At 37.4% G+C, this 26,797-nt stretch overlaps 1 protein-coding gene across 6 annotated transcripts in view; it reads left to right on the top strand.

The window, feature by feature from the left end:
* NBEAL1 (neurobeachin like 1) overlaps positions 1-22,429 on the top strand; it is an 86,828-nt gene extending 64,399 nt beyond the window's left edge. For 5 of the 6 annotated variants that reach the window (XM_021397483.1, XM_021397484.1, XM_021397481.1 and 2 more), the window contains 15 exons: positions 1,034-1,174; positions 1,268-1,398; positions 2,635-2,744; positions 3,202-3,319; positions 3,915-4,012; positions 4,273-4,389; positions 4,922-5,011; positions 6,148-6,257; positions 6,856-7,028; positions 7,477-7,571; positions 10,205-10,321; positions 10,990-11,151; positions 12,116-12,264; positions 12,895-13,030; positions 15,535-21,466. In XM_021397483.1, the coding sequence (XP_021253158.1) occupies positions 1,034-1,174; positions 1,268-1,398; positions 2,635-2,744; positions 3,202-3,319; positions 3,915-4,012; positions 4,273-4,389; positions 4,922-5,011; positions 6,148-6,257; positions 6,856-7,028; positions 7,477-7,571; positions 10,205-10,321; positions 10,990-11,151; positions 12,116-12,264; positions 12,895-13,030; positions 15,535-15,636 (1,849 nt within the window). In that variant the 3' untranslated portion in view covers positions 15,637-21,466. Of the gene's footprint in view, positions 1-1,033; positions 1,175-1,267; positions 1,399-2,634; positions 2,745-3,201; positions 3,320-3,914; positions 4,013-4,272; positions 4,390-4,921; positions 5,012-6,147; positions 6,258-6,855; positions 7,029-7,476; positions 7,572-10,204; positions 10,322-10,989; positions 11,152-12,115; positions 12,265-12,894; positions 13,031-15,534; positions 21,467-21,545; positions 21,660-22,338 lie in introns of those variants that run through there. The other variant, XR_002438963.1, reaches the window with a different exon arrangement.

Below are 26,797 nucleotides of genomic sequence, written 5' to 3'. Positions count from 1 at the left end.
GCAGGTCTTTGTTTCTACTGTATTCAGATTGGTTAGCTCATGCAGCACTGAAAGGACAAAATTTACTGTTGTAAATGTTGAGGTTTTTCTCTGATGGGGAGATGAAGAAGTCTGTAGAAAGACTCGATCCAGCAGTTTGAAGAGAGATGCTGTGTCCTGTATCTGTTTCAAGATCAGGAATGTGAAATCATACTGATGAGCTGAGCTAGATCTGTGCTTCCTGATTTTTTTGAGTGTAGGTTATTATCTTTGAAATAAAATGTAATTCAGTCGCTTCCAGCAGCTCATCTCTATGTAGGAGTGACAAGTATTTACACCTACGCATCAGTGTATCTATCCTTCCTTTTTGCTACTGTGGGGAGTGAGTGCTGTCATACCAGATGGCACTTGTCAGGCTTTCTACAAAACCAGCTTTCTTCATAAAACTTGAAACACAAAGAATTTTCTTTGATTAGGGTCTATCCTTGACTATAATGAAATGGATTCTCTAGCAGTACTCAACTGTAATTTCTCTTACTAGCTTTGTGATGCTGAGGAATAGATCAGCTGGGTGGTGGCATAGTACTGTGGAGTGAGTTTGCCAGTAGAAAAGGAAAATGGGCATAAGTGTTAAATCTCTGCGTCTTGAAATGGTCACACGCAGGCTGATTTTTCAGTCTTGCAGGAAACATAAGTCCTTTCAGTAATAAATACCCAGCTTATTCATGTGTTTATTTCTTTCTGTCTTGTATAAAGTAATGCTAAAATGGGATCGGTCTTGCTCTTTATCCAGTTTCTGATAGATGATAGCAAATGCATAGGGAAGGGTATAAGAACAGGTATGCAGAGGATGATCAATCATATCAAAGTCCATTTTGCTTAGGGACTTACTGAGCCAGAATTTGCATTGTCATGTTTAATAGAACTGGATGTGCTTTCTTTCACAAATTTCTTTTGAATCCTTGCCCCCAATAAGTATAATCTATGTGTACATCAGCTGTAGTGCTTAGTTTTATTTATAGAGTTTTTTTGTTACTGTTGTTTGTTTTTAAAGATATGAGAATTTTGAGGATCCCCTTGGAATGATTGACAAATTTCACTATGGGACACACTACTCAAATGCTGCTGGTGTCATGCACTACCTCATTCGGGTAGAACCTTTCACAACACTTCATATCCAACTTCAAAGTGGCAGGTATATTGTGAACAAAGCAGCACCAGCTTTATTTTTTCCCACGCCTTTTTACCAAGGGAACGATCAGTCTGACATGAGTTTTCTGTCCTACAGGTTTGATTGTGCTGATCGACAGTTCCACTCTATTCCTGCTACCTGGCAAGCTCTCATGGATAATCCCAATGATGTCAAGGAACTTATTCCAGAGTTCTTCTACTTCCCAGAATTCCTGGAAAACCAAAATGGTAAATAGACTGCTCAGAATATTCTACATTGAACACTCCTCTTTGGTTCTGAGAAGAATTGTTCTAACCATTTATGAATACTGTGGTATATTTCGTCTTTAAGCTTAATAACATACTTCTAGAAATTAGTTCATCTTTCTGGCTTCAAAACTGTTCAGTGAGACCAGATGCATTAAGCAGCAGCCTAAATGTTGTTTAAAACTCAGAATGGGAGCTTAAGGATAGCTAAATATAGTGTTGTTTGCCTAACAAAAAGAACAAAGATGCTCATTTGAGTATTTAAAACAAGTTAACAGAATAGATAATAGTGATCAAATAGTGAAAGTTAACAGAAATTAATTAGTATTTGTTTTACTGGATTTGTTGGGTGATAGCTTGGACGTCTTAAAACTTCACATCTTTCATTTGTTCCAGGCAGCTGACTGTGTATTTTCTTCTCATTACTGTTATCTAACAATACCATGTGAAGTCAATTGATCTTAGAGCCATGTGAAATTTCAAAACCTATGTGAAGAAGAGAAAGAGGGGGGGGGAACAAAAAGCTAATTCAGTCATATATAAAGTTGATTAGAAGGAGAATGTCCTGCATTCTGATGTGAGACTCCTAGATATTTCTTCTTTGAACTTCTTGCACAGGGTTTTTTTTCTGTACTATTAGGCGGTTTAAAATAGATTTGTATATTTGTTCTGCTGATAATTTGGTATGGTAGCTGCAGTTACTAGAGTTCTAAGTTACCAAACTTTGCAACACAAGTCATGTTTCAAAAGTCATTTAAATTAATATCTGTTATGACAATTATGGCTGTTGTTATGACAGCTAGTAGAATTTAAGACTTGAAAGCCTTGATTCCAGAATAACTTAAACCTATTAGTAACTTCATACTTATGAGTAATCTTATTGAAATGTTTTGAACTCTTAATCCTGATAAAATAGAGCAAATGCAGGTATGTTTACTGATAGATGTGTAAATGACTCATGCTTCTGTTAAAATTGAGACTGCAGCTTCTAAGTCATTTGGATGCTTCGGATAAATGATATCCCATATCATTTAACATTTGAAAGATTCAGAGCAGAACTTAGCCTTCGATGTCAGCGGTAGAGTTATTGTAGATTATGTTAAGAATTTTTCAACAGTTTTTCTTGCATTCTTTTGAACCCTTTGTACCTTTATTGAGAAAGCAAGATTTTTGAAGTATTTTGTAGTAACTCTTCAAATTCTCCTAATTATTCGCTAGGCTTTAACTTGGGTCAGCTTCAAATATCCAAAGAAGTGGTAAATGATGTTGTTCTCCCCAAATGGGCCCATTCCCCAGAAGACTTCATTTATAAACATAGGAAGGCTCTGGTAAGATGATAGTTATGTGTGAAATAATTATAAGGAAATAATTCTTACTTAATAGCCTTGTGCATGTAAGTAAAATGCGTGAATGAAAAAAGGAAGGAGCCTAAGGATGCTGATGATTTGGATGTGGTCTCCTTAGGAGATAAAATGCAGAATTAGATAATTTTGAGTGATAAGCTTCTCCTTGAATGTTAGTAATTATGGAGAACTAGTAACTTACCTTCCCTTTTGTAGCTGCATTTCAACAGTCTACATGTGTTGCTTTGCTGTATTAAATTTCCCTCTTGCCTGGCAGTTGTTGCATACTCCATATTCTATGCTTCTGCCCTATACATTAGTATATACTTAGTTTGTGCATACGCTTACTTTAGGAATTAAATTTCTTTCACAGAAATTAGTAAATACTTCAAGAAGGAGCAACATTTTTCTTACTATTACAAGAACGTTTTTTTCCCTCCAGGAATCAGAATATGTTTCTGCTCATCTTCATGAATGGATAGATTTGATTTTTGGCTACAAGCAGAGGGGACCAGCTGCAGTGGAGGCACTCAACGTGTTCTATTATTGTACTTATGAAGGTACAAAGCAGTATACTTACTTTCCTGTCATTGTCATCAGAATTGTGGACTTTGAGTATTAGCTAGAAAGCACTTGATCTGTGGTCATGCCATATGGTAGCTTATGGTAAAGCAACAGAGTTATGGCTGTTATTCATCAGAATACAATTTGTCATTTACTTGCCTGAAAGCCTTCATAGGAACGCTCATGGCTTAGGAGCTGAGGCAAATTGAGTAGAAAACAAAATACTGAAAATTAATATTAGTCTATTAATCCCAAAGGTGAATTTTTGGTGGCTTGTGTGTGACACATTGCATGCATGAAGTACATTGCATCCACTTGACAAGACAAAAAATCTGCATTTCTCATGCTGTCAGATATTTAGATCCAGATATTTATTATCTGGACTTTTGTCAACGGTTTACGGTTTTGTCATGGTTTTATGACAACTTTTCAGATTGTATTTTACATGAATGCATAGTTTGGAGGCTTTTCTGTGGGAAAGGGTGATAATGCTGCAATGAATTTAGTTACATTTCTTTGCTATATCTTTTCTATATAAATTGTTTGATTTATGTTCCTTTTCTTCCACCCTTCTTTCTCGATGTGATCCAGGGGCTGTGGATTTGGATGCTTTAACAGATGAAAAGGAAAGAAAAGCTTTAGAAGGGATGATAAACAATTTTGGGCAAACTCCCTGTCAGCTGTTGAAGGTATTGCTCTTTGTTCCTTCTCAGTCAGACCTTTGTGGTTAAATCCAACTAAGTTACAGAGAACTTGTGAAAAATAAGTCTTTTCCGCATTACCATTTCTAAGGGCCACGGTGAAGGAAATTTAACACAGCATTTTCAAAAGAAATTCATTTCCTTTTGAAAGTTAATAACTCTTTCTGAAAGAAATTGAGTGCCTTATATGACTTGAATAATTTGATACGTGTGTCTAATTTGATGCTTCTTCAAATCTTGTCTCCCAGGAGCCCCATCCTCAGAGGCTGTCAGCAGAAGAGGTAGTGCAAAGACTAACTAGAAGTGATACCTCTACTCTGAATCTCTTCCAACACCTCACTGAACTGAAGTCATTCTTCATAGAGGTAGATACATTATTTGAATTTGTTTAAAGTTCTGATCTACTTAAACTGAAACTTCTGATCTACTTAAAACAAACCACCATAAGCCATATGAAAGTAAAGTTGCTTCCTATTTGAAGAAAATCTTTTAAAGTCCAACTTGTATAGAACAAGCTGCATCTTTTTAGTTAGTTTCATAGAAGTTGAATTCCGTAAATTTGTATCTGCTGGACACTATTTTTGAGTCTTGTTTAGGTATTCAATTAACCACTAAACCGTGAATGCTAAGAACAACATTGGTGGTATCTGAGGATTCAGTAGGCTTAGTGACTAAACTCACTGTTTCAGGACAGAGCTCGGGTTTATGCTCTGGTGTTTGTGATGCCTGTATATGTTTGTGATATACATGTATGAATTGAGCATGTGTCGCAATGCCCAACCATACTTTACAGGTCTGGTATTGCTTCCAGAGACTTTGGATCTTAACTCTTCACAGGTTCTACACTTGACCTTGTACTCTTGTGTATAATCAAATCAAAACTGTCCTTTCTCTTAGGGAATCAGTGATGGTGTCCCCATTGTCAAAGCTGTTGTCCCCAGGAATCAGTCACGTTCCTTTATGTCTCAAGGAAGCCCAGAGATATTGGTAAGTTTCATGTGTCGGTATTAATCTTGGAGAGTGCAAGCAGTCAAAACAAACAGGTGCAAACATATGAATGTCAGGGAAGTCTGTCTTTCAAAGAGAAGTCAGGCTGATTTGTTGAATGACATTTAAGTGCTTATGAGATGTGAGCGTAAGTTGTGGTGGAGTGTATTACAAATTGTCCACTTTATCTGCTTCCATAATAGCAATCAATTTCCTAATGTAAGGCAGCTCAGCTTTAAAATGACAGGGTTGAGTTGGTAGTTACACCATTACCTTTATAATTACTTTCCAATCCCTACTTTAAACCATGCCTCTGTCTGGCATGCATACTCTCCAAAAGCTTACACTTTCTAAAATTAAACTTTGTGCTGTATAATATAGGCAGATATCCGAAAGAAGAAAGGAGGAGAGTGTTTTTGTATTTATGTCTGTATGGTGGTCCCTGTGCAATACCATCTATAATTTATATAATACTGTTTTCTGACATTCAAATTTGTAGGTCATGTTCATTGTCCTGGCTAAATAGAGTATGTACTTATGTCATTTGGAATATGAAAACATCTAAAATTCTCATTTATTTTTTGTAAATGTCTGAAAATAACCTTGGGTATGTAAATTTTTTCCTTGCTTTCTCAGGAACAGAACTGTAGTACAAGTTTTTTTAAACTACATGTATTAATGTTAACTATGACTGATGACTATTTTAAAGAAGGAAAAGATGAATTAAATGTCTAAATTGTAATTTTTTTTTTTGGTGGGAGGTGTTTGGCTGTTTTTGGATTTCTTTTGGTTGGTTGATTTTTGTCTTTTCTTTCTTGCCTATCAACTTTCTTTGACCTATCTGTAATATACAGTATTTTAACTTGATAGTGTGTACCACATGTGGATTAAAATCCTTGAAAAAGGAAGTAGATCTGCTTTTTTGACTCCTCTTTGTTGAAATGAGTGCATCTGAATTGATTATTATTTATTTTTTGTAAGAGGGTGTGGTGTTGCTATTTATGTTTGTGGTAAACTCTCAAAGAAGCCTGTGCTACTTTGCCTTTTTTTTGTTTGCTTTTTTTTCTTTTACATAAGTTCCAATACCAGAAAATAAGCTTCTGGTTTTCATCAATTTTTCTGTCGAACTTTCCCAGGTAACAGCGAGTCTGAATTGCATTATTGGAACCCATGGTTGGCTGCCTTATGATAAAAACATCTCCAACTATTTTACGTTTATCAAAGATACCACAGTGACAAATCCCAAGTAAGCAAACGATGAGGACATGCAGATGAATGCATCTATAGTAACAAAACAGAGTAACTGTTTGATAAGTGGATTGTATTGTATTCGTTGGCTGAATTTTTAGCTAGGTATACATTTTCTAGTGCTTAAGAATATTAAGGTATTTATATTTCAGGTAAAGTCCTGCAAGTGATATTTCAGGGCTCTTCATTCATAGAGCTACTTCTCATTCTATTTTTCTGTTTATTTATCATAAACAATCATCTTGGAATTTGAAATGAATGCTCTTTGTACATTCTTAAACTACTGTGAAAGTATAAGCGGTCATTTTTTCCCTGATTTTTGATAAGATTCCTCTTTTACCTTAAAATTATGTTATTTACTAGGGGAATTAGTTGTTTGTATGGAATTAAATCTCATTCTGTGATTTAATATGGTTTTTACTCATGGCATTGACGGTTTTGCCATGGACATCAAGGGGGCAGGGTTTCATCATTTATTTATTTATAACCTCTTCTATAGATTTCTTCCATAGAATTCATTTTTTAAGGGTGTAAGAAGTGAAAAATAAATTGATTTGAACCAAGTTCACTCTTAATTGTTCATCATTTGCTTACAGAACGCAGCGCAACATGAGTGGTCCTTTTGCACCTGGACTGGAGATCACTTCTAAGTTGTTTGCAGTATCTCATGATGCAAAACTCCTCTTTAGTGGAGGACACTGGGACAATAGCATCAGAGTGACATCTCTTACAAAAGGCAAGCTGATTGGACAGCACATCAGGCACATGGGTTAGTAACTCTTTACATAAAGGAATGAAAGGTTTTATGTATTGTATATTGATGGTTGTATTTTTAGGAAGAATTATAGCCAGTGCACCTGAGCAGGCAGACATTGCAGTCATAATGGAGTAGCAACGAAAGAATAGGATTTCCTGAACCATGATTATATATAGACACTTGAGTATGATTTTTTTGGTCACTGTAATGATTTAATGTAGCTTCAAAGTAAAACTTGACTACTATTTTTAGGTAGCAAAGGTGATTAAGTCACAATGGTACACCTGGTTGTATAATGGCTTCATTGGTTGATACAGCTTCATCAGTCATAATCACAGTGGAATGCTTCATGCTGACTATAAATGAGGCTACATTGTTGCCATACTGCATGCTTACCATCCTACTGTGGTGAAATTACAATTAAAGTACATCAAATTCTTGTTATCTTTCCTTTGTCTAGATATTGTGACCTGCTTGGCAATAGATTACTGTGGAATCCATTTAATGTCAGGATCCAGAGATACTACCTGTATGATATGGCAAATAGTTCAGCAGGTATGTTACTTAGGCTTATTCTGAAAAGCAGTTTCTGAATGTTGTTTTGTTTCATTGTTTTGCTATGATGGTTCACTGAGTTCCTTTCTTTCAGGTTTAACAGTTTAATGGCTTTAATAGTTGCATTTTAGTGTTGTATTTCCTCCGTGGAAAGTACTGGTGACTTAAACCAGGAGTTAGCTAAGATATCACTAGTTTCTTTACCTAGATTTACATTACACAGATAATTTAGAATTTTCTAATAATGCTTTCCCACTGTAAAAGTGTACTTAAAAGTGTGACATCATAGAATCATAGAATTGCTCAGGTTGGAAAAGACCTTCAAGATCATCAAGTCCAAATGCAACCTAACCATACTACCCTAACTCTAACAACCCACTGCTAAATCATGTCCCTGAGCACCACATCCAAATGGTTTTTAAACACATTTAGGGATGGTGACTCAACCACCTCCCTGGAAAGCCTATTCCAGTGCTTAACAACCCTTTCTGCAAAGAAGTTTTTCCTGATATCCAACCTAAACCTCCCCTGGCGCAACTTGAGGCCATTTCCCCTTGTCCTGTCACCAGTGAGAAGAGACCAATCCCACTCTCTGTAATCACCTTTCAGGTATTTGAAGAGAGCAATGAGGTCTCCCCTCAGCCTCCTCTTCCCCAGACTAAACAGCCCCAGTTCCTTTAGTTGCTCCTCGTAGGGCATATTCTCCAAGCCCTTTACCAGCCTTGTTGCCCTTCTTTGGACCTGCTCCAGCACCTCAATGTCCTTTCTGTACTGAGGCACCCAAAACTGAATGCAGTACTCGAGGTGGGGCCTCACCAATGCTGAGTCCATGGGCAGGATGACTTCCCTAGTCCTGCTCACCACACCATTCCTGATACAAGCCAGGATGCCATTGGCCTTCTTGGCCACCTGGGCACACTGCTGGCTCATATTCAACTGTCCATCAGTCCACCAAGGTCCCTTGGTGGCATCTGCAAACTTACTGAGGGTGCACTCAATCCCCTCATCAAGGTCATTGATAAAGATGTTCAGTAGGAGCGGCCCCAGTACCGAGCCCTTGGGGACACAGCTCGCGACTGGCTGCCAGCTGGATTTAACTCCACTGACCACAACTCTTTGGGCCTGGGCAGCCAACCAGTGTTTCACCTAACAGAGCATGGGCCCATCCAAACCATGGGCAGCCAGCTACTCCATGAGGATGTTGTGGGGGACAGTGCTAAAGGCTTTACATGTTTTTAGTATTAATTTCTTCTGCATCAGAGATATACAAATAACACTAGTTACAGAATGGGCTTGGTAGATGTTTGGACAGTACATTTGGTCATGTCACCTTGTTCTTACCACTGAACTGAAATCAGCATGTTAAATCAGTATAGTGGTGCATAACCACATGTGTTTAGCTGATGCATGCTATGCAAATAATGAACTGTCTTCATGGTAAGAGTATCTGTAGTACTTTCAAGAAGTATTTCGTAGTTTGTACCAATGGAGCATTGCCAAAAAGGTGAGAGCCTTTTGCTCACACTAGTGTTTGTGGTCTCAAGCAAGGATAAATGTTGGATGCTCTTTAGTTTTGTCTTTTCAGAGGGAGTTGAATGTTGAGTCCTCCTCTGGAGGCTATTTCTTTTTAGAACTGCTTTTCTGTAAGGTTTTTAATCTACTTTTTAATCTTGCTTTTTAATCTACTGGATATATAAATGATGTTTTAAGTATTGTAAATTCTCTTTTAGAGAGTTTTATCTTGGCCTTTACGAAGTGGCAGTAGTGTTCTGCATGCTGCCACTTCTGCTCTGATCTGTATTGTCACCATCTTTCCCAGCTCTTTATTCTGTAACTTGTTCTGCAATTCATATAGAACTGAGGATTTCAGGACTAGGTATTGGCAGTCAGATTTCTCTCACACAAACTGTAATGGAGACTCTTCAGAACTATACCTTTTTTACTATACCTTCTCTGTAAGCACAGATCTTGCTTTAGTACTGGTCTGAGTAAGTCTTTATATGTTGACAGTATACTCACTGGAACAAGAGTACTAAACCATTTTGACACTCTGTAGTCATGTGGGCAAATAATTCACTATTTTTAATGACTGTTATTGCAAAATTTCCACTGTATATCATACTAGTGGCAGTCACTTGAAAGTGTTATTTCCTTATTTTTCCCTAGACAGTTAAACAGTGTTACTTTAATTTTCAAGCAAAATAGTTTTTTTTAATTTGACCTTGTCTATGAAGGCAGGGCTTAATTCCAGGGTTAATTATTAAGAATTGAAAAAGCGAAGATAACAAATGAAGTAGTACTGAGTGGGTGGACAAATGACTCCTGTTAGGAGTGCTCACTGTGGTCCTTGCACATCTGGTCATCTGAAGGAACAGAAAGAAATTGACTAAGTAATTCTATCTTTCACATCCACATAGAACTTGTATGTTCATTCATTCATTCCTTGATTTCATTAAATAGGGCTGCTGACATAAAAGGTGATAAACAGAAATTGAAATGGGTGAGTTGTGCCTTTGGTTTTGGTGTATGTCAAATATACGTCTCTCACAACTAACACTGAAGGTACCAGAAACTAATTTTTTGTTTATCCTTCAGCTGCAAGAGAATGTCATTGCACTTTTTGTTACTCTCAGGGAGGAGTGCCTGTAGGCCTGACACCTAAGCCATTACAGATCCTTTATGGGCATACTGATGAAGTGACGAGTGTTGGCATCAGCACTGAGCTGGATATGGCGGTGTCAGGATCCAGGGTGAGCATCGTCATACTTTTCCCTTCTTTGCTACTTCTTCAGTCAAATCCTAGAGTGTGTTTGAAGTTACAAACAACACCAAAAATGTTGCTATTTCACAATCTTTTCTTCAACCTTGCATGCCAAAAAGATATGTGCCGTCTGCCTTGCTAAGTCATCTGTCTCAAATAGGACTCTACACAGCATAGACCTCAACTACCAGGTCAAGCGAGTTTGCACAGATGAGCTTCAAAGTATATGGACTTATTTGGAGTACTTAAACTTCTCACAGAAACAATTCTGCAACAGCTTGTTCCCTGCTTGCCTAATCCTGAATACTCTTTGCAGCTTACTTATACTCTGCGTTTCTGTACTGCACTGGCAGACTGCTGAGCTCTGACTACCTAATGTGCATAATGCCTACTCAAAAATGTGTCCTGTAAAATGTCTGATTTGTTGCCTGTCCTCCTTCTCTTGCTCTGTTAGATTTTCATATGCCTATACTATGTGGCCTTGAGAGGAAGGATTCTTCATGCAGAGTCCTTAATGCTCAGAAGTCCTAATCTCCGTTTGATTTTAAGTACTTCCAAAATACTTCATTTTTATTTAAATACTCATTCTATGTGTTGCTGTAATTTACCTCAGCGGTTGCTGCTGAGAAACAGTTTACCTAAATATGGTCTCTGCAGGATGGGACTGTTATTATCCGCACCATTCGGAAAGGTCAGTACATGAGAACTTTGCGACCACCTTGTGAGAGTTCCCTCCTGCTGACTGTTCCCAATCTGGCTGTGTCCTGGGAAGGCCATATTGTTGTCCACACCAGCATAGAAGGAAAGACCACTCTTAAGGTACTTAGGAGATACTTAGGTTTATGGAATAACTGTTTCTTTTGCTGAAGACATCTGATCATAAATATGCCTGATTTTATCCTCATTTCCTTAAAACTGAGGCTTTTTTGACCACACCATGTCTCTTTCCTTTTCTTTTTATTTTGCTAGTGGATTTTAGTGAAATATGATGAAAAGATAAATCACAGACACACCATGCTGCTACTATAAGTTTCATGACTATCTCCAAACACCTGCAGGGAAGATGTCTAAGCACTAAATCTAGGCTAATGAATCTTACTGGGAGAGCCACTTTGAAATGCAAAACTAGGGAAAAATGTTCAATTAGTCAAAGAACTAGAGGTTTATAAGGGGAGCAGTATGTTTTAGATGCAAGATGCCCAGGGAGTGCGCTGATGTGACTTAATTTTGTGTCAGAGGCAGCTGTAAGGTTCACGTGGTGGCTGCCTGTTGAATAGGTGTGTAGTTGCTTTAAGTGTATAACTTACAATTTCTGTGAAGATGGCAACTTTCCTGGAAGACAAATATGCTGGATATAGGCATGCTAGGTGCATTGGGATGATGAGTAAAGATAAAACCAAGGTAATCCCAAGCTGGAAGAACTTAAGATGATCATGTTAGCTGCATCTTTAATCCGTCAAAAATTCATTATTTTGTCCAGAAAGTGCTCTTGTCTATTTCACAGAGCTACAGCTATGTTTCCTTCTGCTTCCCAGTTGGGGGTGGGATGAGGGTGCTGAAGGTAAGAGGGCTCTTTTTTTCTTCCTTAAGAAAAACCATCAAAAGACAGGGACCTGTCCATTAAGCCTGTGGATGTTTCCAGGAAATCTGGAATTGATTAGATGGATAGGTAAGATGTTATGTTACATCAAGAGGTAATGAAGAATAATTTCAAAAACTTCTATACAGGAGCAGGAATACATATGTGTCCTGTGGTAGATTTATTATTTATTTTTTTATTCAGGATAAGAATGCATTACACCTGTATTCTATCAATGGAAAGCATCTGGGTTCTGAGACTCTGAAGGAGGAAGTGTCAGATATGTGTGTAACTGGCGAGTATATTGTGATGGGCAGCTTACAGGGATTTCTTTCCATACGAGATCTCTACAGGTAATGTACTTCTGATGAATTTATTATTGAGAAGTAAATACAGAGGTTTATTTAGTAATGTGGGCTCTCCTTGCTGCTTAGGTATTAGCAATTGCTTTTTTTTTGTGTATTCCTAAAACAAATTGCTTAAGAAGTAAGATAGGAAGATATGAAAAAATTAGGAGTTGTGTCAGGCCCCTTTTGCTGCAGGCATTTATCCCAACCATCAGCCTGGAACTAACAGAATTTAGGAAGAGCTATGTCTGATACAGGCAAGCTATGATTGTTCCCATATCTGGTTAGTCACAGGATCAAGCTTCATTGTAGTTCTTCTGCACTGCTCTTACAGAGCTCCATTGCTGAGTGATCTTTCCCACTTAAACAGAGGTGGGACTAATACACCTGTTCTTCCAATCAGAGTATCTTAATTTTCTGAATGACCCTCCTGTGCCCCTTGTTATTGGAGCTATATTCTGAGGTATGAATTGATCTTTCTGTGGGATTTCATAATGGTCAAACTGCAAACTGAATCCCTGAGAAACTGTTTTGTAGTGCTTCCCATGGACTGTGGTCTCAACTGCAAAGTGATGCTTTTCAGTATGTAAAAATATACGTATAAATTTAACGCTCTGTGGTTTTTGTTCATTTCAGCTTGAATCTGAGCATCTCTCCATTAGCCATGCGACTGCCAATTCATTGCATTTCTGTCACCAAAGAGTATAGCCACATCCTTGTTGGCTTGGAGGATGGCAAGTTGATTATCGTTGGTGTTGGCAAGCCAGCAGAGGTAAAGCCCACCATCAAGAACTTTTTCTACCGAACAGTGGGAAGTTCACTTATTTCTGCTTTCCAGTTGAGCAAGAGGTCTCCTCTATGGCAGGGTAAATTTAAGAGCAAGTTTCAGTTTTCAGTGGGAAAGAAATAACTTCTGAGATTGCTCTACTGAAATTTCTCATTAAGAATCAAAGAGAGAGATATATATAGGGATCACAGATGGGAAGCTCAGCTGGACTAACTTGCAGACTTTATCACTGACATCTGAATAAGAAAAGTCATACTAGCTATTCTCTTCTGTATGTGATAATGTTGTCAGCCACTTTCTGATGAAATAATTTTCCAGAAGAAAATTGGAAACAAGAGCAAGCTCCTTTATTTTTTATGGTTTCCATAAGATGTCCTTTAATATGCACTGACTGACATTGGGGAAAAAAATTACTTTTTGTTAAGATTCTCTAATCGTAATGCACAAAGAATCACTTGTGTAGATTCCCCATATGCTTCGGCTCCATATTGGTGAATATAAACTTGTTGGTACTGCATATGCAATATCAAAGGCAGAGCATCCATCAAATAGGTATGCCCAGTTTTTCTAGTGCAAAATGCAGATCTTGCTTTAAGTACTTCTTGTCATGATTTTCAAAGCACTTGAGTTAACTTAAACCTGCCTTTCTTTCTAACTCAATCCTCATTGCGCTGCAGTGTATCTACTTGAAATTGTGATGATTGCTCTTGCATGACCTTCAGTACGTGTCAGAAGAGTTTGTCTTAATTTTATATTTTATTTGTGAAAACAGAGTGGCTTCATTTGTTAGTATTTAAAAATGTTTTAGCTAGGAGATGCACAGTTTAATATTTTAAAAAGGCTTCACAGAATTGATTTAGTTTCAGGAAGTAGGGGAAGTTTCCACTGCCTTTCAGCTGGACAGCTTTTCCCTACTTGTAGAGTTGATGAAAAACTGCTTATGGTGTCGTTAAATGTATGTTGTAACAATAGTTTTAAAGTCACTGCCAATTCTGTTTCCTATTCCACAGAAAATATCTTTTGTAGGCTGAAATGTATGCATCTCATTAGACTGAAGGCTTTCAGTTTTTAATCGCATTTATTTTTCTATCTCTGGAGAAGGTGTGGTTTCAAACTCTGGATTTCTTTTATGAATGTAGAGGCTTTCCAACAATTTTTTTTCAGGATTTTGTTTATAACTTGGTTATTAAGCTTGAAGATCATCTATGTAAAAAGATTATATATATTTATACATACACATATGTGTATATATGAAGAACAAAATTATGTCCTAGATTTTCTAGTTTTCTATAATGGCAATAACCAGCATATTTGAAGAGTGTGTGTGGTGTGGGATATTTATTTATTTGTAGTTTAGAAGGAATGTATGAATTAGTAGAATTTTATCTTTTTACGAAAGGCACTCTGTAATTCTGGCTTCTGATGGTGATACGTATCTGTAGGGTAAAGAGAGATACGTTCTTTACTGTGGATTAAGTGAAATGCTGCCTGATGTAAGACTGGCCTTTAGTCTTTCTGCATTGATAGCATCCACTATGAAGTGAAGTATAATAAACGTGTATTTTTAGCAGTTTCATAACTGTTGGGATGTTGTAGAAGTCTGTGGGATTATCACCTGCCAGCAGCAGTGCCTTTTATAAAACCCTGCTGCTGTAATGATACAGTTATTAAGCAAGCTTAATTTGTAGTACTAATGGTCAAGAACTGTTCTCAAGCTTGTGCTGTTAGGGGATGCATCTTATTATATTACAAGGGATTTCAGCTGATTGATCACTACTGGCCAATCATAGGACCTATATTTAAGAAATGTGACGTTTCTTACAAATTGATGTCAGATTGCAGACTCCCTAGATGCTGGACTTAAATGGCCTCTAGTTGTTATCTTTACTCATGGAATATTCAATACGAATTATGTCTGGTTTAAATCTTACTCTGAACACTTCACAAGTGATCTTTGGAAGACTGTAAATTTGTGACCATATATCCTTTCTTTCTTTCCTTCCTTCACTCTTTTATCACTGCTCTGCAATGTTCTATCACTTAAAAGTGATATTCAAGAATCTATCTTTGGTTATCTTTACCTTTTCAATTCTATCACTTTCCTGTTTGAACTCTCTAAAATAAAGAGTCCTTTCTGCTAATTTGTTTCACTTCCGTGTGACATTAACCTCTTTCTTCCCATCAAAATACCTAAACTCAGCATTAAAGTAGGTTCAGTATTAAATAGGCATTACTTGGAATATCCTTTTAACTGTTCAAAATCAAAGACAACAGGAATTGGTGTTTTGTCTGTTATTTGTTTTTTGTCAGTCCCAAGAATCATTCCTGAGTGTAATTTTTTGTTTTTAATAACTTTTGTTAGTGTAATTTTGTTTATTGGTATATTGTAGTGTCTGCATTTCACCAGAATCAGTGTCTGAAGTTCCTTTTTAATTTATTCGCCTTATCCCTTCCCCCTCCTTTTGTTTCTCTGAATTACTTTTAAACAGATGCGCTCAGGTCAGCTTTCCCGAAAGCTCTGGGGATCAAGCAAACGGCTCAGCCAGATTTCATCAGGAGAGACTGAATATAACACTCAAGATTCCAAGTGATTGCTGCTTCTACCTTCTCTCATGGATTTCAGAAACATATTTTATATTTTCGTCACTTTAAATGTATGTCTCTGCTTTCAGGGGCTTCACTCTTAACGGTCTGTTGAAGATGAACCTATGGTAGAGGTATAGTAAAAAGCGTATGTACTCATGCAAGTTAGCTTGCTTGCATAATTTTCCTTAACCACGTTGATCTGGTCACAACAGAATCCCTCTCTAAATAGCTGCTAAAACAGAGTTTCAGGGGGAAAAAAAGCAGCCAAACAAAGAAAAAAGAAATGGACACAGGAAACAAAAACACCAGCCTTGCTAATTGAACTTGAAATAAGTAGCATTTTATTTAAAGCTGAATAGAGCCAGATGCTCCTTGACTACGAAAAAGATACTTGACATTGCTTTGAGAGCATTGTAATTCCCCAACAGTAAATTAAAACTCTCTGTTACAGTGATCCCATTCAAAACTGGTATAGCTGACAATTATGACCTTTTCAATATGTCTTTAGACTGATTAACAACTTGTTGTGATTTGTTCCTGTAAATGGCCATTGCTGTCTTCTGTGTAGTTCCTGTTTTAGGCTGTTCTGCAAGGAGCATCTGTGTTGCACTATTTGATTATCAGAAATTCTTAAAAGTACAGACATGAGTAACGTCAAAGGATTTGAAGGTGGTGGATGAGCTGAAGGAGGTAGGAAATACTTGCTGCTAAAAATTATTTATATTTTTAACTAGACTAAGAAACACTAAGAAATCCTATAATATAGTTAACATCCTGAAGAAACACAGCTGAGGAGTCACATATCCATGTTGATCAAAGATCAATCTTCTCTGTTAGTAAGGCAACTCTTCTAAAGAAAGAACAATAGTTTCCACTGCAAAATCATTTAAACAACATTGCAGCACAAATTAATTAAGTAGCACCTGTTTGTTTTTTTTGGCTTAGTATTCACCAAACCAGTTGCTAGCCGTACTTCTATTTCTGTAAAACAAGCAGGAAAACAGCGTATCTGTTTTCAAGATGTGTTTAATAATGGTGAGAAGAAAATATCAGATCCATACATGCTCATTGCACAACAAAATAGTTTTTAATTAGATGCTATATTTTCAAAAAGCCATTACTGGATGTTTTCTTTGTTAAGCAATATGTGGTAATAGATGAGAGTGTGTTTTCCTATCATAATGTTAATGATTTAAATTATAAACTCCATCCTGTTGAAAAAGCCTGGTGCTGAGGGGAAAAATATGATTTTTTTGACCGGCGTGAAAAGGTACATGTGTATATGTGTCTGTGTGTATATATGTATATACATATATGTATGTCTGTTAAAAAGAGAATATCATTCCTCTTGCATCTTTTTGGTGTAAGTGGAGTATAGATAAAAGGCAGAGCTAGAAATGGTTGTTAGATAAGATATTCCCTTTTGGCTACCCTTCTCTTCCCTCTGCCATCACTTTTTTTGTTATTTCTATTTATTTATGGAAATGAATGTGTGTTGTACCTTCTCTAAAGATTATCATATAGACATTGCTTGTGACTGGGGACCTGATGAACTACCTGAGGAACTCCATTATGTATAATCTCATTTCATTAACTTTTGGCACAATATTTATTATCTTTATTTCTATATAGTTAATCCCTGCTCCTGGAAAAAGATAATTTTTAGAAGTCCAGTTAGTTTCACTAAAACTGTATTCTCTTCCTCAATGTCTTTACTTAAAACAAACAAAAAAACCCACCTCTTAATGAGCATGTTCTGGGGAAAAATGTGTTTTTTCCTTACTTTAGAAGAAATAGATCAGACTAGTGAACAAATGAGTCTATCCATAGTTGCAATATTCTAATTAATCACTGTGACAGACTGGATTCTCTGGGAAGTTAGGAGAAAATAAGAGTAATTTCCCTGAGTCACTTGCCAAGAGAGCATTAAATTTCTGAGAGTGAAGTGGTTTGTTTTTTCAGACTCCGTACTTTAAAAGTGAGAACTATTTTAGTCAATTGCCTATTTAGGAAGAATACTAAAGATATTCTGGAAGTATGAAGTGTGCACATGAGAATGTGAAGTATGCTTGTCCATTATGATTTCATGAAGAAGGGATTTCAGGGAAGATCTTTCAAGAGTAGTTTGTTTTGGGAAGTTGAAAAAGAACTCACTTGGGGCATTACATTGATGGTTTTAATAAGTATGCATATATGTTCTGTTTAAATGCACATATGAAGTTAAGTATATGCTTGCAGAGGAAGGGAGAGGAAATAACATTTCAAGTTAGCAGAATCAAGTAGAGAAAAAGGAGGAGATGGTTATTTTGTAGTGTTTGGGGAGAAAATCTTTGTCACTTGCACAGAGGTTCACATAAAGGTTTGAAAAACATCCTACTGTGTTTAGGCTATGTTTATACAAGAGATGAAATAAGATTTTTAATAATTTAATAATCAAGAATACTGAACACAATGTGTCAGCTTAAGTAACATAATGCAGTTGCAGTAATTGAGGATGAGAGGACTTATGGTGAGGAGCATTGACATTTGAATACCATCATTTCAGTTCATTGTGAGCATTGGGTGATCTTTAGAAATATCTGGGACAGGTTGAAATGTGGGCAGTTCTAGAGCTGCCAGACTTGATAGCAGCTTGTGCTCTGCACAAAGTGGCAGCAGCAAATGAGGAAAGGTGAACTCTGAGCTACTTCATGTTCTATGCAGAATAGCAACGTACGTTACCTTTTCATTTTCACATGATGCTTCAGGATGAGTGTACACCACAACACAGTGTTCTTGCCAGACCCTCTGGAAAGTCCCCGAGAGTTCTAAGATCTGCACTTTGCCTTTATTTAAAATCAGCTTTAAATAAAAGATATAGGTGGTAAGTTTAGGCATTAGGTGGTATTTTGCTTTACTTCTTTGTATGTCTTTCAAGTAGAAAGTCTTCTTATTTCTGTCAGCTATTCAGGCTAATTGAATTGCAGTCTATTATGCAGTGCAGCGTGTACGAACTGAACTGAATTATTTTTCTTCCTTTTAATTTCCTCAAGCCAAGTAGAGCACATTGTTTTTCATGTAGAACAAAACATATTTGTGAAATTAGATTTAAGTGTAAACAAGTAAAGCTGTGAGATAAAAACTATTCTGATTAGGAACAGAGAATAAACATGTAAGTGCACAGTTATTTTGTAACACTACATTTGTCTAGACCTTCTTGATGGTACCTTCTTTTATTTCGTTTTTGGAACATCCTTAATTATATTTATCAAAACTAAAGATACGCTTACCTCTGAAGCTGAGTAAGGAAGTGTGTAAATACATATAAAAGAAACTGAAAATTTGCTTTTGATATTTGTATATAAACTAGATCAAGCATTAGCAGTATTGAATAAATTCTCCCTAGAATTTGAAAATATATACCAAAAGATGATATTTAGAAGACATCTCTCCTTTACTTCAAGTAAAACATTTGTTAAATTTCTTAGTTTCCTTGTAGTTCTTGATAATATTTTTAGTTGATCTATAGTGAAGAATCTCATCTAGCCTTTGCAGTTTTTATACTATACCAGCATTCAGAAAGTGAAACGTTTGCAGTTCAAGTTAGCATCTGACTTACACGAATTATATGGTATAATATCTACTACTCAGTCATAGGATATCTAGGAACTCTATCATCCATATACCTTACCAACACCAGCACAAAATGATAATCTCTGTCTTAAGTGCATTCTTCTTGCATATAAATATATACCCTTAGGCCTGATCTAATAAATACTGTGTAGGGTTAATTTGGTGGGAATTTAAGCATGTACTTCCGTGCTTTTGCAAATGGGCTTTTCATGCCTTTTGGTTTAAAACCTATGTAGTATTCAGTGTTAAACATGACACTTTGTTGGTAATCAGTTGCCTGTGAAGTTTCTGCTAAGGAGCAACTTAAGCTGTGCAAATGTATACGCTCTGATCTAGTTACCAGCATATATTAGCAAACTCTCCAGAAAGTATTACAGATAGTCGAAGAAAGTGGTTCTTAAATGAGATATACCACAAAGTGCTACGCTTCTGTAAACTTTTTGTTTTCATTCACCTTGCTGAACTTGAACATTGCTTTTGTGAATGGTCAGTCAGATTTGGCATTATAATAAATTGATAACAGCACAGCAACTGCAATGAAGCTAATGAAAAGGCTTTATACAACAGACTGTATTAACTTGCATTGCTTTTAAAATTGTGCATGTCTGTTTGGCTAAGGCTGTGCAGATCCAGGCAGTGACACAAGAGGTACGTCCTCCCTTTGGGGAGAGAGAATTTTTGTGCTCTCTCATGCGTGTGGGTTTGTTGTATACCAATGCCAGACTCAACCAAAGTGTTTGGAAGATGCCTTTCTTTCCATCCCAGGGAACAAATTTCTTGTTACTAATAATAGCTCTTGTTAACACATGCTTTTAAAGAAAGCCAGCTTCTACAGTTAATAAAAATGAGTAGAACGTTGTCTCCTCATTCAGTACTATAGTCATCAGAATGCAGAAAGGCCTCTGAGTGGCGACATAGCATCATCTGCAGTTTACTTCTCAGTCAGTGATTAGTATTCATTTCACTGCAGTCTTGAACACTGCACAGGTGTGCTTGTAGTGTTTAATCAAAGATAGTCTTTATTCAGTTTTTGTTCACCATTTTGTTGTGCATCTCTGGAAGAATACTGATGATTTTTCTTTTAGTTACTGTTTACTCAGATGACTCAAATAGAAGAGGTGAGAGTTCCTACAGTTGTGTATGCTGTCTATTTTCATCTGCTGGAATTGGGAAACTTGGAAAGTAATTCCAGAGCTTAGGTCTGTGACTAGACTCTGTGCAGCAACTGTCATAACTAATTTCTGTCCCCGAAGCATGATTGTCAGTACAGATTATGGTCTAATGCTGCTAAGGTGTCTTGAGATTGAAAGATAAAACATCTAGCCATATGCATCGTAGATCTAAATGAAGTTAGAAACCATTTGTTGATTTAATTTCCCATCTAGTCAGCATTTCTCTTGAGGGAGACATATTTTTAGCCTTGTAGTAACTGTTTAAAATAAACTTATTTGTGTACCTGGTAATACTGCTTTTAGTTGTATGCAGCTGTGAGCTATTAAAGCAAGCCACAAGGGGAGGAAAAAAAGAAAAAAAAAAACACAAGGAGAACTTGCTACATGTGTCCTGATTCAACCTTTAGCTATGCAGGAGCATCTTAATGTAAGATTAGACTGCTTTTGCACTTCCTCTCATTGGTCAGTCTTCTGTTGGAAGTTCTGCTGCTACTCAAAGTTTGCTTGATGAAATTCAGTAAGAAATTATTTGATATGCCTCAGCATTTCTTTAAATTAATAAAGCTAACAAGGCAGTGCAAACAAAGGCCTTACTTAGAGCAACAGTTAATCATATTTTCTGACTCTTACACATTGTGCAATTGTGATTACAAATGGGTTTTTAAATGCCAAAAAATGCCTTTTTTTTTTTAAGGGTTAAATGTTAGGTCTGAGGAGTATTAAGTATGTACTTTTAAAAATGAGCCTTCAGGCACTGTAACAAACTTGCTGTTAGTCTTCTGTGCAATATCTCTTTCCCTTCTGGGTGCTTTAAGTGTATACTGTATGTCTTATTTTGGTTTGATCAGTATGTTTTGAGAGTGTGTATATTAGCTAACGATGGAATTTTTTTTTCTGTACAGCATGGTGGAAGATGTTTTAAAATTTTGCACTTTTCTAGGATTTGCAAGTTTGTAACCTAACAATTTTTAACATGCACAATTTTGTACATAATTAGCATTGTATATATTTAAAATGAGTATGAAGCCAATAAAAATAACTGAATGCAAAACTTCTCACTTTATTAATACTGCAAAAATGAAACGAATGCTGTAGGAGTACACTAAATGAACAATTATTTTATTACACAGGTAAAACAAGGCAGCAGGAACAGCTGACTCTATCTTGACTTAATTGTGTTAAGGTAACTTTCTTTGGTGAGGGAGGAATCGAAGTGGAGACGTGAACGTACACAACCTTACAGAGTAAGAGTACTCCTATTCTTATTCTAGTTTTTCAATAAAACGTCTTTTTGCTGGGAAGGAGAGATTGTTCCGAGAAGTTAAGTGGGGTGGTGAAAAAGAGCCCAGTAATGCATGTTTATTTTTATTTATGAAGTTAAGGCTCTCTACCCACCTAGGACTAGGCAAGCATTTCTTCCCTCCTTCATGTGTTGACTTTTGCTGTAGAATATGAAAGGCTATTGGAAGTTGCTGTCAATCAGCAAGAAACTGAAATCTGTTCCAGGCTCATGTTCAGTTGGTTTCTTTCCCCTGTAAACAAGATAAACCATGCTGTAAGCTTGAACAGTGGCTACGTCTACTGATCTTCTGTTTGTTGTTAGGGACAGAACAAGGATCTTCCACTTGTTACTAGGGATAGAACAAGGTTCCTAGCTAGCAGTCTTGACTCCTTTCCGTGCTTTCATCATGAGATATACATATTAGACTTCTTAATAATGTTCATACAACTAAAGGCCTGAATTCCCTTGTTCTAGAGTACAGTACATTAGGGCCAAAGTGGCATTCCCTTGGCCTTGAACACAGAGCACAGCTACAGTACTGGGACAGTCTGGATGAAAGGTGGCTATAACTCAAACACAAATGTTGTCATGCTGACTGCTCTTTTGGATCACTAATCAATATTTGTGTTTTCCCTTAACAGAAATGGAAGCAAAGTGTTAAGTAACTTCTGACATGAGGGAGAGGCAGCGTGTACCAGGAGTTTAATAAAATCTCCCTTTCTTTCACTCAAATTCAAATGAAGCATTTACCTCAAAAAAAGCCTTGCTCCTGTCACCCCTTGCAAGGTGGCTTTGTCTCCTTCCACAAGCAGCATTGCACCTTCCCGCAAGCCCTAATACAGGTGAAAAAATACTTTAACATTATTTGCAAGCTATTTGAGAGGCTAGAACACTTTTCACAAGCAGGCCAGTTTTAAGTGTAGTGCCTCACAGCTATAAGATTTCCTCACTTGCTTATTTTTTAACAAAGATGCAAAGACAAAGGTGAGTTATCTTGTTTTAGAAGCTGGTTTTCCTGTGTACTTTATACTGCCTTTTGAAGAAGGCTATACAAACCATTAAGGAGAAAAAAAGAAACACAAATATATATTCTACAATTACTTCTGCTACCACTATTCTTAGATCCAGCTTTGTTGAAGCAATAGTAACCCAGGTTTATCCTCTCTGTCCCTGTGCCAGCTTTGAGCTTGACACTGTTCCTGGTTTCTCAGACATACTGCTACTACAATACATAAATTTATTGAATTATATTATTTACTGAATGGGCAAATGAAGATACCTCCAGAGATTAAAACAAAATTTGAAGTAAGAGTATCTGTCCAAAAAATGAAGGAGGAATATCTTACCATCTGCATGCTTATCACCAGCATCATACAATCTATGCCTGGTGACCAGTGACTGAATAGATAGAGCTGTCTAAAATCCTAGGGCTTGGAACAGGACTTCGTGCATCTAACAGCTAGAAAGCGTTTTACTTGTTTTCTAAAAGTGAGCAAAATTGAAGGCTGACGCTGTTAGCAAGAGTATAACTAGCATTCCCTGCCACAGTTCTGGAAGGCTTGTCAGGAGTGGAGACTCGGGCTGAGAGCTAGCAAGGATGCACTTTAAAATGCTTACCATGCTACAGCCATAACCTTCCTTACTGGAAACTACAACTCACCAGAACTGGAGGGGTGTTTGGTTCTTCATGATATTGGCGAATTCTTTCCTCTCTTGTTTCCTGTAATAACAAGTGTAGATTTAGCTGCCCAGACGGGGAAGTAGATCTTGGAGCCATTCAAGTAGTATGACACTGAGCAACTTCTTAACGTTAAACAAAGCAGGCACTTCCCATCAAAGAGAATGCTTTGATTAGATTAATGTATTGACAAAAGTGGCAGGATTGGCTTTAGTAAATAAACAGATTTACCCTTGATCACTAGCAGCAATTGCTGTAGGTTGATCAAATAGAATCCACACAGTCCCAACCCTGAAAAGTCTGACTTCCTTCCAGTCAATTCATCCTGCTTTTTTATTTTTTCAAACATTCTCTATGTGCTCACTATCAGAACAAGAGTACTGAGGAAGGTGGTGGAAGCACATGCATGAGATGCCTTGTTCACAACCATAGATTTCTACTAATTATCTATTTGTTTCATCTTGAGTAGGAATTATGCCGAAGAATTTCCTTCTGTAAATGGCTCTGCCTGTGTGTTACTGCTTTTGAACTGAGCAATGGTAGTTTTAGAAATCAAACCAGGAGGATCTGTTGGTAAGGAAATGTAGGAACACAGCAGGCATTTGGTGCAGCACAGAGCTTCCACACTCCTCTCAGTAAAATAGCAAAAGTTATTTACAGGGAAAAGACTGACAGCTTATCTAGAGACAAGCAAGTAGGTTCCACCTCAGTATCACTGGTGCCAGCTCCTCTTCCTACTCAAATAAAAGCTTTAGGAGGGACTGAAGTCTTACTGCCTCTTTAGCATTTCCATCTGCTCTAGGGAATGGCTGTTAGTTATTCTCTAGCTTTGTAAGACATGCATACTATCATTAAACCTTGGCATCCTGTGTTAACTCTGGCATGTTTTACTTACACCCATGTGAGTGCTTTTAACATCTGGATCCAGGTAGTGAGGGTTAATGTTAAAAGGAACTAAACCTAGTGCTTTCAGGGAAGGTGGATAAACAATTGGCATGTCATTGGTAGTGTTGATGCTGACGGTAGCAACATTAGTTCCAGCACTGGATCCCATGTAAGGAATCCCATCCTGAAAGACAAAAGCAATGATTAGTATGCAGTATCGCAATTGGGAGCTGGATTTTATAGCATCTTCTATCAATACTGGAGACTCAGCAATAAGATCAGACTTAGTTCTTCTAGCTCGTTTTGCTGCCAGTTTTACAAGTGAAAAGCAGAAAAACAAGAGCTCAGGGTTTGAGGTGGGCAGTAGTTTGTACGTATCACGCTTGTCAGAGAACTACTGAATGTTCTGCACTCACAACCGTGTGATCCCATCAAAACTTGTAAGGTTGTCTCTGTAGACATTGGACTTTGCTATTAAGAGAGGAGACTTGTCTACATTACAGTTATAGAAGATATCCAAAATAGCTGAACTATCTGCTCTTCAGCAGAGCAGATCTTCTGAAGCTGAGAACCATGCTGCCACACCAGGAATTTGTGTATATAAAGATGGCCTACCTGACCTTTCTTCTTGTCAGCTGGCCTTTTTAGACCTAATATGGCTTGCATAAATTTGTCTCAAGTCATTTACATTTCCACATTACTTTCTGTGGTCTTTTTCCATGCTTGGTCTATTTTTGCTGTGCTTTATGAGATTCATCAAGCCAGAACAGCTGCTGGTAGAGGGGCTCAATGACATTCATACCTCACAATTTCAGATTAAGGAGTTACCCAAGGTGAATACACCACTTTCTTTCTCCTTTTCTCTGAAAGGCACATGTAGATCCAACTCTACCATTAGTTTATTATTAGACAATGTGAAGCTTGAACACGTATGTATCTATTAACAAGCCACAAGTGGACATGCTGAGAAAGAGGGGTTTCTGGCCAGTGATTGAGTCCCACACTGCTCTTCATTGGTATACACTGAGAAACAAAGATGTAGAATCTACTTAGATTTGTCTGAACAAATGCTTATGCATTTGTCATTTGGTCTTGGCCAAAGTCATCTAGTTGTTACCTCAAGAACTCGTTTCCTGATCTCTTGTATCAGGCTGTTGTCATAAAGAGCTTTCAGGAGACGGAATGTGTTGCCACCTCCTGCAGAAAAAAGTATCCAGCTTATTTTACATGCTTTACCATAAATTTTATATAGGTGCCATTAAAGACTTGCCAGTCTTCATGATCTGTTCAGGACAGTATTCTGCTTTCATCAGCAGTAAAACCAGAAGCTTTGGAGAAATGCTCATTTGGCAGGTCGCGGGCTCATGCCCTAACTCCTCTTCCTAACACTGGCACTGACTGTTTGACAGCAGATACTACTCTAATGTGCTGGAGTGTATATTAGGACTGCTCACTCTGAGCACAGTAGGCCTAGCTCCTCTTAGTCCTGATAAAGTGATGATTCATCTAAAATCATGTTTATAATGTTGAAGGGCTGTTTAAGTGAATAATGTAAAACTTACTAGAGAAGCAGTTCCATTGATAAATCTCACCTCCTTCCATTCCCACCATTAAATTTAGGGTCTTACTGTTCACAATTAAAAGTACTGTTTTCTGCAGCTTCTAATTGCGAGGCAGGACTTCTCTATTGCTTTCTCTGCAATACCTGCTCTACAACAGACTAATGCAGTGTCTTATGTAAACCCTCTTTAGGGAGCAAGAAGTAAAACTTACCAATAAATATTGCTTCAGATTTCCTTACAGCTTCCACTGGATCACAAGCTTCATGAATGCTGTCCAGCTTGTAACCTTAAATTAAAAATTTTTTACCTTTGCCACTTCCCTTTGGAGAAGAAATGTACACTTAGTACTGCCCTCATGTTATTCCTCCCCACGCTTCAAGCCAAATGTCTCACAATACAACCAGGGAAACCTTAAATGCCTCTATGAGGGATAACATGTATATCCTACATTAGTGCAGAGCTTCTGTATCCAGCCACGCTAAAACCACTGCTAGCTTTACAAACAGATTGCTTGGTGTCACAAAAAGCAGACCACTTTGCTCAGCAGGGGCTAGCTCAGTACAAACTCCTGCTGAGCACAACTGCTAACTCCAAAAAGAGGGAAAAGCTGCTGCCGTTGAGGTTGGCCACGGCACTGATCAGGATGTGCCATTGTTGTTCTGATCTGAACCTAGTTTTTGTAATAGTTAAAATGTTTGGCTTTGACAGGTTTGCTCTGCTGAGTTCACTGCACGTAGTAAGGGCCAGGAGACCCAGAGGACGGGCATTTGACAGCAGCAATCTTTCTGCAAGATAAGGAGCAGTGTGACACCCAAGGAAGTGAGTACTGATTGTTACTGAGGTAATAGGTCCAAGGTTATCCTGAGCAGTGACAGATAGCAGGCAGTTATTGCAGTAGGCCAATCTGGAAAGATCTTCGCACAGGGCTTAGTGCAAAATCTTCCTCTCTGAAGGGGGTTAGAAGGGTTTGCAACA

This window comes from Numida meleagris, chromosome 5, assembly GCF_002078875.1.
Source record: "Numida meleagris isolate 19003 breed g44 Domestic line chromosome 5, NumMel1.0, whole genome shotgun sequence".
Taxonomy (NCBI): domain Eukaryota; kingdom Metazoa; phylum Chordata; class Aves; order Galliformes; family Numididae; genus Numida; species Numida meleagris.
Note: the sequence above shows the minus strand (reverse complement) of the source record. Positions and strands in the feature narration are given on the sequence as shown.